This window comes from Lissotriton helveticus, chromosome 7 (genome assembly GCF_964261635.1).
Source record: "Lissotriton helveticus chromosome 7, aLisHel1.1, whole genome shotgun sequence".
Lineage (NCBI taxonomy): Eukaryota > Metazoa > Chordata > Amphibia > Caudata > Salamandridae > Lissotriton > Lissotriton helveticus.
Genome location: NC_136068.1, coordinates 984,801,008 through 984,815,717, shown reverse-complemented (window position 1 = coordinate 984,815,717; position 14,710 = coordinate 984,801,008). Strand labels below are relative to the sequence as shown.

Below are 14,710 nucleotides of genomic sequence, written 5' to 3'. Positions count from 1 at the left end.
GAACAGCGTTGTACGCCAGACATCCCAGCTTGAACTTTATTCAGGCTTCAAAGGTGAGCCAATATAACTCAGTCAGGATAGGTTTATGTAGTCGATTTTTTTTCCCTGAACGTCACAAGTTTTGCTGTAGTTTGAAGTGCAGTGCTCAGTGGTATGAGGGAACTTTGTCAAATGCCGGTTAAAGCCGCGTTGCCAAAGTCAAGCCAAGAGAGAATTAGAGCCTGAGCTGCTGGTCTTAGAAGGACAAGGAACAATACACAATGTCATTTCTTTAAAGCAAATACATTTTTCCCTGGACCTAGCGTTACTTCTCTGGCTGCCAGTTTATTAATGCACTCAATTTAAATCACTGTGTTCTGTCAACAAGGCTTTGTAAATAAGGCTCTGATTCTTTACTTTATTTCCCCAAACTGGGCATTGAGAGCGGCTCCAGCAGAGCTGTTAACTCTTTGCCCGATCAGAAGCAAGTATATGAGGACTGTGCCTTCTTGGGGACTCAGTTTGCCTAGTGGAGTCCTCTTCTGTTGGCCTCTCAGAACAACAGAGCACGCGTGGTATTTAGAAATGAAGTTTCTTGGTGCAGGTCAGTCCTTGCCTTTATATGGTTATCTACTGCACTTGTAGATGATCATTCTGATGCTAAAGCATGAACACTCCACAGCAAGATCAACATACTGACCCAGCACCATGTTTAGAAAAATCATTTGAAGTTGCTGTCTTTCTCCTCAAACCTTAAAAAAGTATTTGCCTTGTGAGCAAATCATGCATCAAGCTTTCTGAAACAAAATATAATAAATTATGTAATGTGGGAATGAAAGTTAGAGAAGTACAGAAAAGCTGTGAATCGTCCATATTAATCGACAGTCAGTGATTGGGTGTTTCTAAATGCATGTCTATCAGCAGTCAGTGATTGGTTGTTTCTAAAGTGTGCTCAAACATTCTAGAGCCGAATGCCAGCAATGACGTTTGACAGATTCTTGTTTTGTGGGCGCTGGAGTGAAAAAAAAAGTTGGGCCTCCAGCATCTTTTCTCAAATCTATCGGACCCGCAAAGCACCTGTGTGCTCAGGTACAGCTGGTTTGGGCGCTAATCCCATATATCCCACTCTCGACTGAACAGAAATCTAGAAGATCTGGTTGCGTCATGTGAAGGAGCTGTGTAGAGGACTCTGTTACTAGTCGCAATGGCAGTATAGCCAGTCAAGCAATATATTTTAATAAACAATATTATAAACAGTATCATAGCATTTAGAACCCTGCAGTGATTCTGGTATGGGTAATAGTACTATTTTATTAGTTTATCCTTGCAGTTCTGACGTGTCGCTCATAGGTATCCAGGTGTTCTGACTGTCTCTTTTCCTTAGGCCCTGGAAGAGGCTCTGAATGTGCAGGCGTCAGCACCCCCAGCCTCGGTGTTCAGCATGTCAGCGGAAGCAGGAGGCAGCATGAGACAAGAACAGCGCACCCAAATACAGCTACTCAAGCAGCAGGTAAAACCAGGGCACGATGGCAGAGCCTTGTGCCTGCTTCACTGCACTGACAAGCTGGTAACTGTCGCTCCTAACTTAGAGTGTGAGCTTGACCTTATTTTGCACGGAGAATATTTATGTCTCTTAATTTGAATGTTTGGAAAGACCAATTTGCTGAGCAGGCAAAATGCGTCAGCAGGGTCGGACTTTTGTACTAGAACAGTAAGTAGTTTAATGGGTACAGAAAATGTGACACTTTCAATGGCCTGAAATTCTGAGATGTAAAGTGGTTTTGTGCTCAGTATATAGTGACTGAATTCTAGGATATACAATTTAGCATTGTAAATCTCTTACATGCTGTAGATTATCTTCCAATCCTGTAGATGGTTTTGAAATTGTACTTTGTATTTGTCAAAGGCTGTAAAGAGCGTGGGCAATAACTGTCTGTAACGAGACTTCCCTCCGATGTTCAGGCAAGTCGCTCAGTCCTTTCCTCTGATTGTTTTTCAACCGTCAAGTTTATTTAAAAGCAGCGAATAGAGAAGCGGAGCACAAGAATTGCCAAAGGCTCACCTACTCTTCGAAGGCGGACCTATTGTTCCCAATAGTTTGGCAATGTGTTGGCTCTCCACATTTGTCTCTGAAGTACAACAGCAACATTATTTGCAGATTTTTGAGATTCAAGTCAAATAGTTTGAAAGTTTTCAGGGCAGAATGCTGATCCACTTGTACAGTGACGTCCAGTCATGTTAATCGCAGAATCTTTAAGGAGTCAGTGGAGATCCAGCATTCGGTGGCTGGGTGGCAATCATTCATAGTCAAAGAAAAAGAGCCTCACTCGCTAGAACAAAGAGAGCAGAGAAAGTGGGATTCTTAGTTAAAATATGTTAAATGGCTCTAGAGCGTTCTATTCATACTCTCAGTAGAAATTATTGCATAGGTTAAGCCAAAAGACCAGGAGATGGGGCCAGCTGTGCTCTATAATTGATTGAAAACCGCTTCAACCTTTTAGCCGTGGTCTACTTGTTAATTTGTGCACATCAAGTAAATTTATAAATTATATTTACTCCCAAAAAGATTTGCTTACCTGGAACCTCAGTTCATGCAATTTATAACTGGTAAGGATTCACAGGGCAACCCTTCTCCCCTGTCAAGCAGGATTAAGATGTACCAAGAAGAACGCTTAAATGAGTTACTCAATTGTCTGTAGAACCACCGACAATATTGGAAAACCTCACATAGCTATCATCCTTGAACCAGTACCACTGTGAACCCAGCACCTGTGAGAACCTTGGTTGAGGTTTGGAGCTGAGCAGCATTAGTTGGAGAAATCCTGCTTGTGTGTCTTTCACTGTATGCTTCTTATAATATTCACTGTACATTTTAGATCCTAAACACTAACTTTGCAGTTGCAAAGAATTGGGGAGAGGGGTTGGCCTAACGGCTAGGGCGCTCGACCTCGGGCCTGGGGAACTCGGTTCGAGTCTCGGTAATTTCGCCAAAAACCCCCTGTGATTCTGGGCAAATCACTTAATCTCCCCGTGCCTAAAAAAAAATAAAAAAAATGAAAGTGTGTCCTCATGTAACGTAACTGGTGCTATGTAAAGCGCTCTGATAACTGATTAGGTTCGGTTCTAGTTCGCGCTATATAAAACTCTGCAAAAAAAAAAAAAAATGACAATACAGGTTGTTGGGTAAAGAGAAAAATGGCCTGCACAGTGTGAGTATTGTGGTACATCACTCATGGCATGAAGTAGTCAAGAATCACACTGTAGCCTTGGAGATGGGCAGGTAAGGGGTGGGAAGGCCTTTGTTTTGAGTCTAAATAGTTTTGTCTCTGTTTCTCCTAGGTGAAGATTTTTGAGGAGGACTTCCAGCGAGAACGCAGTGACCGCGAGCGCATGAGTGAGGAAAAGGAAGACCTCAAGCATCAAATGGAAAAGCTGCAGACTCAAATCACACAACAGACTGTCCAGGTGGTTATGCAGTCATAGCCAGCTTAAGAGATCCTTGTGGTTTTATTGGGGTCAGAGATGGAGAGGTCTAGAGCTATCGATGTGACGGCAGCCAAAACCTCATCCAAGACTCTTGAGTGGTTGAGGTCTGGGAAAAATGGGAGCTTTTACCAGTCCACCCTCTCCTTTCCAAGTGCAGTGCTGGATGCCACATGTCCCCTTCTCTCCTGGTCCTCCGTTTTGTGAGATCTACTATTTCTTATGTCCGGGTTCAGGTTACAAGTCTGTGCTGATAACACGCAGCTGTGTCTCCAAGTTAGTGAAGAGAAGCTTAGGGACCGTCTCCTTCAAACCACAAGCTGCATGGAGTGTAGTTGAGTCCAGGGTGATGCAGAAAAGACCAGGGTAATTGTCCTTCGATCTGCTAAACTAAAACTGGACAAGAATCTACACTTTATATTCCTGTACTAGATTCCTTTGATCATTATAGCTCTTGAGCAACTATTAGCTGTAACCTGCTTTTCCTCATAAGACTGACCTAGGACCTTTTTGCCCCAAGTGAAGGCGTTGGACAGGTTCACACATTCAGATACATCATACATTTTATGCCTGTGGCATCCTGAAGATCACCTCTAGCATCAGTCCCCACATAGAATATAATAACTCCTGTTTTCTTCAGGAATCTAAACTTCCTCCATCCAAATTGTTTAAAATACATGGGTTGGACTGGCCCTCGTTTTTATAATGTGATTATTATTATTCACAATAATATTGTTTTTGTAGTGCTTCAAGCTGCACTCCATTGTTTAACAGTTCTCATAATACTAATCTAGGAAGGATAAAAAGCAGTCTGCTTTCCTGGGGTTTCATCTTGTGAACTCATCGTTGGTGGCAAATAACTGTATGTTAGCTGTCTGGTGGAGCCGCCAGTGGTTGGTTTCGAGGACAAAATCAACAAACTGTTTAAGCCACAGTTAAGCTAGTATAGCACCAGGAACCAAAGTCCCTAACAATGTACTAGAAATTCCACTGCACTAGCTAATGACCAAATGGGGTTGTCAGTTCAGCATCTCAAGTCCAAGACTATGAACTCTTATGGCGCACCCCTGTTAGGAGCTCAACACTTCGGGTAGTAGTGGAACGTCCAAAGTCTTTACTTTTCGTATCAATACAGTGCCTAGAGACGGTTTCCTCCGTGTAGTGGACGAAAGATATTCAATTGTAACGCTCCTCCATCTTATTTTTTAAATATAAGGCTACATTCCCTGTTGAAGATGACATCAGCCTTGCCCTATGTATATTATTTCCTAGTGTCTTAAGGTATAGTGACTAGACTTTGAACTTAAGAATTCAACAAGCTAAATTTCGAAAGGGCTAAAAGCTCTGTATCCATAAAACGTTTGATGGCAGACCTAAGCAGTTGTGATTTAGGTGGCAGTACATAAAGACTGAAAAAATTTGCATTTGAGTTGATTTCAAAAGTGTAGAAAGTACAAAGTTTCAGTTACTGGTTGGTATATGATCATTCCCTTAAATGCAAAACTGAAATGAAAATCTAGCATACCATACTCCGCTCTTCCCTGCGGCTTTTATGGGATGGAAAGATGTTCTGAAATTTATTTATTTATTTTATTTATTTATTATACTTATAAAGCGCACTACCACCTCGAGAGGCATCCTGGCGCTGGAGAACCCAAGGGAAAGGTGTGATTAGTTGCAGACTACAGATTAAGCCCGGGTGGGAAAGAGCAAGGTTTTTAACTGTCTTCTGAAAGTGAGAAGGCAGTTGGTCTTCCTCAGATCAATAGGCAGCGAGTTCCAGAGCTTGGCCGCAGCCACGCTAAACGACCTGCCACCTGCTCTGGATCTTCTAAATCTCGGAACAGTCACCATCCTAGCCGAAGCGGAGCGTAGATTGCGGACCGGCACATGCCATGAGAAATTCCTTTGAAAGCAAGCCGGGCCTAACCCATGTAGGGCTTTAAAGGTCAAACAAAGTGACTTAAACATCACCCGTTGTCTCAGAGGGAGCCAGTGCAACTGAGCCAGGGCCCCCGAAGAAGAGGATCTGGTTGGCCAATCTAAGGCGAGTTTGGCAGCTGCCGACTGGAGTCTCTGGAGTCTGTCCAGGAGATAGCTGGGAGACTCCAGCAGCAGGGCGTTACAGTAGTCTATCCTACTGAGCACGGTGCAACGCACCACCTCTATCCTTGCCAGGGACGGTAGCAGGGGTAAGATTTTTTTCAAGAGGCGGAGGATAGCCATACAACTAGCTACCACCTTAGAAACCTGAGCCTCCAAGGAGAGGTCACTGTTGAACATCACACCCAGATTCCGGACTACCTTCACAGGCTGGATCTGGGGTGAGAAATCCTTCGGCCAGAAAGTACTAGGTAGAGGAGAATGTATCCTAGGCCTAGAGCAGTAAAGCACTTCAGTCTTCCCTGTATTAAATTGCAGGGAATTGGCTTTCAGCCATTCCGCAGTGGCTCTCATACAGTTGTGGAATTCCTCCCAGGAGGTGGTGTCATTCCCCTCCCATGACAGGATCAGCTGTGTGTCGTCCGCATAATTAACAGTTTTGATCGTGAACTTCTTGATGATCGCTATTAGGGGCTTTTTATAAACATTAAAGAGAATTGGACTGACAGCCGATCCTTGAGGGACACAATGCGAGATGGTTGAGAAGGCGGATTGAAAGGGAGGGAGAGACAACGCCTGTTCCCTGTCCTGGAGGAAGGACTCAAACCATCCAAGGGCTTTCCCTGCAACTCCCACCTCTCTCAGCCTGTCCAGCAAAATGTCATGGTTCACCGTATCAAAGGCGGCAGACAGGTCAAGCAGGATCAGAACCCCCGCCTGTCCCCTGTCTGCCTGCCAGCGTAGTTCATCCAACACTGTCACAAGGGCCGTCTCGGTGCCGTGAGCTGGACGCAAGCCAAATTGAACGTCCTCCAAGAGCTTATGATGTTCAAGAGGCCTGGAAAGGGTGCCTGCCACCACCCGCTCTACAATTTTTGCAGGATATGGTAGGAGCGAGATTGGCCTAAAATTCTTTACGCAATCCCGCTCAAGGGAGGGCTTTTTTAATAGGGGGGTAACCACCGCTTGTTTCCACTGAGGTGGAACTGCTCCCATAGCAAGCGACTGGTTGCACACCCGCCACAGCGCAGGGAAGAGCTCAGACTCATACTCCTTCCAGATTTTTAAAGGTAGCGGGTCAAGCGGGGATCCGGATGTAATGCCAGAGGCCGCTTCCCTGAACTCCTCTATAGACAACTGAGGAAAGACTGTAAGAGGTTCTACTCCTTCCAGTACATAGGCAGCGCCGGGAGTCGGCAGGCTATCACAATCAACTTTTTCCAAAGATTGTTGCTGCTCCACCCCCAGGTCATCAATAATCAACCTGATTTTCTCCTGGAAAAACCTTGCTAGGTTGTCACAGAGTTCCTGAGAGGGGGGGGGGGGGGAGTCGTTCTTGACACACTCTGGGCTAGTGAGACTATTCAGGATGTTAAATATACTACGAGAACTGTTTGGGGCGTCGAGAATCACCCGTGCGAAGTGTTCTACCTTCGCTGTGTGAATCTCCTTCTTATAGGCCCCTCGCTTGGCTTTCCAAGCTAGCTTGTCCCTGTCCAGATATGCATGCCTCCACCTTCTTTCTGCTTGTTTACATTCCAGTCTCAGATTTTTGAGGCTGTCTGAGAACCAGGGTGCGGAGGGCCTCCCCCTACTCATATGGTGTTTAAGAGGAGCAGAGGTGTCCAGCACCGAGATAATCTTCGAGCAGAGGGCAGCGTAATTCACCTCAGTGTCTGAGGCCGAGGTGAAACATTGCTCACCCATGAATGTAGGCGACGCACCTTTTTTCCGGGCCAGGGACTTCCAGTCCCTGTTAACATACTCCCTTACTGGCTCAGATGTCTCTGCTGCGGGGAGGCCTGTCTTTACAAAAAGTTTAATTAGCGAGTGATCCGTCCATGCCATGGGAAGCACATCTCCAACCGTAAGAAGATTAGCCTCCGAAAAGATCAGATCCAGCCGATGACCTCCCGTGTGAGTAGCCTGGGAAATTCTCTGGGAAAGACCAAGAGCCTCATACGAGTAAATCATGTTAAGGAAGCCTGTATTCAAAGTGCCATTCATCCACAGGTTAAAGTCCCCAAGGATCATCAGGTGGCTATGCATAACTGCCAAATAATTCCAGTAATTCCTGCTGCTGGGCATACGTAAAGCCCCCGGAGGTCTATAGCAGATGATACACGTTAAGACAGGCCTCTGTGCGTTCTAGATAGAGAAAGCGAATAATTCGCAGCCATTACACTCTTCCACTCCTCCATACTAATGACATTCAGGTCAATGGTGTCTCTAAAAATTACCCCGATTTCTCCCCCACCCCCCTATCCCCGCCCCCCCCCCAACCCCGCCCCCCCTCGATCTGGGATTATGACGCATTATGAAGCCCGGTGGACAGGCGGTCCCAGCATCCACATCACATCCTGGCACCGCCCAGGTTTCGGTCATGCAAAGGAAGTCGAGTTTGTGAGTTTCCTACACCAGTTGGACATCCACACTATGTTTAGGGAGAGACCTCACATTCAAAAGCCCACCGGCTAAAATGTCACCCTTCAAATAGTCCGCCATAGGGAAGGCCGTCATAGGCAACATTAGGGTCCCTGAAAAGACCTACCACTTCTGAACCACTTTCCTTCATGATGAGAAAGAGCTAGCCCTGATGTCCTATTTTATTTGAGGAGGGTCATAGTAGCCTCTCTGGTTCCTGTTTCTTGAGTACAGTGCACCTCTATTCAGAGAGCTGTCATTTGGTGTAGTTTGCTGTGTGGCTTCCTCTCTGACACAGAAGAACTGCCTGCTAATGGTACAAGAAAGTGCACCTGGCACTGAGTATATGTGAGCACAGGATCTGTAAAAAAAAAACAGTATTCATTGAATAATTCTTGGCCAACAGTTTTCAAATCAAAGTTCCAAATCAGTTTTTTACAAGACAGGTTGTATTTGTTCCGCTATTATTTGGTCACATACCTCGTCGGTTAAACAAGCTTTGTATTCTCATACACGAAATGCATTAAACATTAAGAACACAGTATTATTGTTTATCATAGCTAATCTTTAGAAACAATAGTTTTTGGACTGTTTTCAAGTCTCACTAGGCACACACTCATAAATATATTGGTGATTGTTGCAATTAAGCCGAGAGCTCAGAACACCCAGCCCATATTTGGAATGCGTAACCATGGGACACCTGTTTTACCATTGCCACAGGAGCATAGCGACTGCTCACGAGAACAAGTTCTTTCAATCAGGCTAGCATATATCCCGGAAAGAAAGAGTCCCCGTCATTAGCTATAATAACACTTTTAAACATTCTCCGCAGTATGCAGTGAGAGGGGCGGTGGAGTTCCAGAATTCAGTTTGTCATTTGCTTTATTGCAGATGAATTCACCCCAATTTCGTCCTGTGAATTTAGCATTTGATGTGACCGTGACCTGGACTGTAGATTGTCCATCTCAGTCTTTTCCCATTCTGTCCCATAGCTTACAGATGGTCATCTTTCCAGCTTCCACAGTAATATAACCTCTTACAACGATTAGTTCTTTATCAAAATGAATATTTTTTTCTGATCTGTTCTTGTTAAACCAGCTTCCTATCACTGGCTTCACCCACTCACAAATGTTGAACTGTGGAAATGAGATTTCATCACAGATGTACAATTAGATTAGGGCGGAAGAGAATGAGTCTTAACTCAATCCATAACAAGTTTCTAAGTGTGCTTAATTTAGAAATTACTTGAGAATGGACAGGCTTTGGTGTCCAGTTTGCTAAAACACACTATTAAAACCACTGTAGCTAAGTTGGCCACCTTGTTCCATATTATCATGACCAAATGGTTCAAGTTCTGGGCTTTTCTGTTACGAATTGTTATCACACATTTTAGTACACCTGCCTCAGTGGAAAGCAAGCTTAGACTCTTACACACAGAAATCATTAGGTTGTGTTATAAAGTTGATGGAGGGAAACAAGGTGCCCATACGACATTACATGAAGTGGTAACCCTAATTCTATGGGCTGAACTTGCATCAACTCTGTTTTTCCAGTGCACAGCCGCGTTTTTCCTGACGCTGCAATGCTCTTGTACTGAGAACTAGAGTGGGCACCTGTTGTGGTTTCCATATTTACACCTTTTTTGGACTCCTTAGTTGGTTGTTGGTTGGGTTTCCGTGTTCTAACAGTCTGGAAAATTGGCCTCTTGGGGCCAGCTTCTGCCTGAAGTTAGCAAGGTAGACAGCTGACATATTCTTGCTTAGGAAGTAATATACGTCAACTCACCTATATTATCCTTTGTCCTCCATCAACCTTAACAACTCCTTTATTAACCAGTTGTATTACTAATGCACTAACATAAAGGGGCCAGCACCTCTCAGGGCCACCCCTCTTCCCATAGGTGTTTCTTTGCATGGGTCATCTTTCAGTGCCAGGGCCTTGTCACTTTCCTGCATTCCTTATCTTTGTCTGCGTAGCCATTGAACTGCTCCACTTTTGTTGGTGCATGTTTTCTTCTGTGTTTAGGTATTTTTAGTTTCTAGACTGTGAATGCATATGTATAGTGGAGAGGTGTGGCTCACTGGTTAGAGGAGGCAGACCCTGAAGCAGAGGTCAGACCCGGGACCAGGGTTCAATTCCTGACGCGGCAGGGTCTTGAGCCCAAATGTCCACGGACTCGATAATTCTCGCTTCGGTGCCTACTCGAATCCCGGGTTCACACTCTGCAACTCTGGGCAATAGCTTGCTTAATCTCCACTACGGCTCCCCCGCGGCGCGATGCCTGGCTTTCACCTTAGGGATGCCCAGTAGGGGTTATCTCACAGGGAAAAAGCCAGGACGGGTTCCCAAAGCAAGCGCCTTGAGACCTTGCGGTGATAAGGCGCTATATAAGAACCTTTAACATTTGACATGTGTTTAGTTGGATTTAATTGCATGACTGCCAACTCTGCATTTTTTCAATACTTCGGGTCAGGCGTGACATAGGGTGTGGTGAGTACAAGCAGGTGAATGGCCTTCATTGAGGACTGTTTTCAAATGAAAGCTTGTGTTAATACTACACTTTTCTAAAAAAAACTTCAATGAAAAATAAAATAATACAGACTGGAGGCTGAAGCGAGGCATTCTTCACTGACTGGGCAGGAAGATCCCACCAGATTTAGTTTCACACTGAGGATCTCATGCACAAGTCACTGAGGAAGCAGGATGCCATCAATAATACCCAATTAAATAGGGGTCCAAGGTTGCAGTCTCATTCATAGAAAAAAACACTAGACCAGGGAGCACTCATTTTCCCCCCAAAACGAAGAGACTAAAGAATCCTGTATAGTCTGCCTCAGATAGCCATCCTTGCGTATCCTCCATGTCCACTGAGGGTGGGTTAATCTTTTCATTATTAGTACACTTTTTAATTGGCCCAGCATTAGACTTCTGGTGTTAACGAGTTAGTGCTACTTAAAACAGGTCTGTTTTATATCAATGTGTGCTTAAATGCTACTTCTCTCTCTCTCTCTTCTTTGTCTTTTTCCCTCTTCCTTTCCTTCTCTCCTTCACATACCCCATATTTCATTATACCTCCCCTCTTCCTTTCTACTTCCCTACCCCCATTCATCTCTTCACCTTGCATTCTCTCTCCTGCATCTCCCTTTCTCAGCTGCGTGCTTGTATGGAGGACCTTCAGCGAGAGAAGGGGGAAAAGGAGAAGCTGCGAAAGCTGCTGAAGCAGCACAAGCAGGTACTGGAGAGACACGTGTGGTGCCTTGGTGCTGGGGTGTGGGTATGGCTGTTTCTATCCGGACTATGTATGGTCAATATCAAGAGACAAAAAAAGTGTTATGTTGCACAGATGTGGCACAGGAAGGTTAGGAAAATCATAGTGCTGCAAAGCGATATCGAGTGAGAAGTTGTGTTGACCTACGAGTTGATGCCAAATGGCATCAGTCTGTTTCAGCAAAGGTGGCACGCCTTGGGTCGGTATTGTGGCATAGAAAGATTCATTCTCAGTAAGGGTTGCACTGCCAGGAATGAATGGAAAAGTGTTGTGCTGCAACTGTGAGTGTGTATATGTGTTAGTGTTTCAGGGTGAAGTGCGCTAGTGTTGTCTGTGAGCAGAGGTGGCAATGGTAGAAGCGTGTGGGCAGGAGTGACAATGAGTAACGTTGGCATTACCAGGGTGATGTGTGGCGCAACAAGGAATTTTTATAGGCATGAATAGCACTTATATGAATGTGTGTGTACAAGGAGGTAACTTTCCAGTGGATATTTTATGCAGAAACCTGCATGGGAGGCTTACATGCTTTCTCTGCCAGAGCAGTACACTTTTACATAATAGATTTTTAGGCAATTTTTCACTGACCTTCCATTCAGTTAGTTGATATTAATGTTTGCCTGTATTGTTTATAGGCAGAGGCAAAGCTGAAGGTGTAATACTAGCCGAGAGGACCCACTCTTTCGAAATAGCACTTGTGTGACTCTTATCTGTTCACAGCTCACCTCTCCCATCTTCACCTTATTATGAGGGTTTGGATTGCAGCGGGTGCCACATTCCGTGAAGAGATGATAGATCTGCAATAGCGAGAACTTGCTAATAGGACGACAAGTTTCCATGTTGTCTGTTGAAGGGAGTTGTTGAATTGCATGCAGCCTTAGAGAGAGAGAGACCCATTACTACCATTGTTAGAATAGAGCCCCTGGATCAAGGCGCTGTTGGTTTGGCAAGAAGCTACTTACTTTGGTTGAGCATGATCCTGCTAACAGTCTAGGCGGAGAGTAGCAAGAGTGCTCTGCTTTGTATCCAACATAAGGCACATCAGTGGGCTATGATTGGTCAGTTACTCTGGGATTGACACGATTCGAGAAACCTTTTCATGTACAGTTCTCCAATACAATACACTCTACAGCCAATAAAATACACTCTACAGCAGCACCAAGTGGGGTATCCATGGTACTCTATGAAAACTTATGAACAGACCAAGGGAACAAAGGGACACTGTGATTGAGGGCACAATGTTATGGAACTAGTGATAAACACATTCAACGTACATATGTTTTTTGTAACCTACCCTTGTTTTATTTTTTATTTTATTTAATATTTGCTAATACCATGAGCCCATGGTGGAACCCCCCCAAGTTGATCTATGAGTGACACAGGGGCCTACAGTAGTTAGCCACTCTGGACATGGAGCCACATTGGTTTCCTTACTCTGTAGGAACTGCAGTTGAATAGTTGATTACGTGACAGAGAGTGGATTTGTAGTTTTGCCACTTAAAAGTGTGTAATACAATACCTCACTTTTTAGACATCATATGGATTGTTTTCTGTTACTGGGCTCAGGAGAAGATGTAGCATTGGGAAGAAAAACTGAACAAAAGGATGCTTTTTGTTCAGTGTTAAACTTTATTGAAGGAGAAATTTGGATTGTGTATTGAATATGTATTTGTTCTCTGTATTCTCGGCGTTGAGTATGTAAAAAAATTCCATTTGAGTTTTTCCCAAGTTGACATCTGTTGTTTACGTCGCAGACATTCAATTTATGTCTTGCTTTGGAATAAAGATACTACAAACTCGAACAAGTAAACACTGGGCAAGATCATTTCCGAGCTATAGTCCGTGTACGGAAACTGCAGGTAGATCTGGCACACAACTCCGAAATGGAGGCCCCCGATGTTGAGAAAGACAAGTCAGAAGAGACTCCTAAACAGGTGAAAAACTGAGCTCACACTCCTTTACACAAATAAAATTCCTACAGTTACATTAGTTGGAGAGTTCATTTCAGTATCACTCAGCAAAAAGCAGATAGTACTGCCTTTGTACTAGTAGGGCTTCACCGTCAATATGCACACACCTGCCAGCACTGTGGAGAGTACTTAATTGGAGGGTCAGGATTTAGAAACAGGGTATTTAGCGAATGATGTGACCATGCACCATGTGGTTGAAACTCGTAGGTATTCATGAACAGTTTGGAGGTCATTCTCACACCCTAAAAACACATGCAAGTTTGCTGTAGTGAAGAAATCGAGTCAGTGGTGTAACAATAGCCCCCGCAGCCTTCGCTGTGCAAAGGGTCCCCGAACTATAGGTGACTCTCCCCGTAGCACTGTGCACAGAATGACCAGAGAACTCTTGACTGGGTCCGGAGCGTGGAGGCCCCTCAATATACTTGCAGGGGGACCCACTGACTGAAGTATGTGCTTTGCCTGGGTGGACAAGGAAAAAGATCCCCCATATTTTATAGGGGTATAGAGGAAAGGGTTTGATCTTGGGGGAAGTGTTTTTCACATTTAGAAAGAAAATGTAAACATTACTTTTTGCGTATTTTAACTGTATGTATGTCGCTATTTAGTCTGTCATAAAGGCAATTCACAGAAGTATGTATGCTAAACAGTATTACGGCTGGATTTGTATGATTTACTTAGATGTATTACTTCAGCTGAATCTGTCACTCTGCAAAAAATCTGATTCTTAGTTTTAAGCATTTTGGGAGATTTTCCTATTGAGAGTTGTGTAGCGATTTTTCCTAAAGTGACATCTATATTCTGTTCAAGTCAGGATGTAGAGTTGTCCGACTGCTTTCCCTTAGTTTGCATCAGAGGCGTCTCTATATATCCTCTACCTGATGGGACAACGCTGTTAATGAAAACGTATAATTTCTTAGCATCATTTGATTCTCTGCAACAGCGATCATATTACCAACACCGGTATTTTTCCACTAGGTGGTAGATTGCATTGCTATGTCATTCCTCAGATCACAAGACGCTGCTCTAGGCATCAAAAAGACATTGTTTACACAAGCAAGGAGCAACCTTCCATTTTATTGGATACATTCTGTAGAATCTATATCATGCTGCAAAATAAATGCCCTTGAATCACTCCCAGGCATTACAATCTGAATATTCAGTGCAGACAAGCAGCACAGCACAGCACACCATTTTTCGTAATATCTTTCCTTCTACTCAGTCACCCACTTCATAAATGGGAATATGGCTACTAAATTGATGCTCAGCATTGGAATAGATTACAGCATACAGCTAAAGAAGCATATTATTTAGCTGTTAACAACATTTTAAACCATGAACAGAGAAGCAAATGCCCCACAAGCCCACACACTTTGTCCTGACCAGCTGACTTCCCTGTCCCACACCTTCTAAGCTATTTTAAGTCCATTGAAATCTACCACTACCACAGGACTTTCAGTATCAGCCGGCCCTCCTAATACAGCCCAGC

General features: G+C 44.1%; 1 protein-coding gene across 4 annotated transcripts in view; it reads left to right on the top strand.

Moving 5' to 3' along the window:
* The window catches only part of TNIP1 (TNFAIP3 interacting protein 1), a 236,128-nt gene that overhangs the window by 196,734 nt on the left and 24,684 nt on the right, over window positions 1-14,710 (top strand). For 2 of the 4 annotated variants that reach the window (XM_078653616.1, XM_078653615.1), the window contains 3 exons: window positions 1,364-1,489; window positions 3,319-3,444; window positions 11,141-11,221. In XM_078653616.1, coding sequence (XP_078509742.1) covers window positions 1,364-1,489; window positions 3,319-3,444; window positions 11,141-11,221 — 333 coding nt within the window. The remainder of the gene's footprint in view (window positions 1-1,363; window positions 1,490-3,318; window positions 3,445-11,140; window positions 11,222-14,710) is intronic. The other 2 variants (XM_078653618.1, XM_078653617.1) reach the window with 1 other exon arrangement.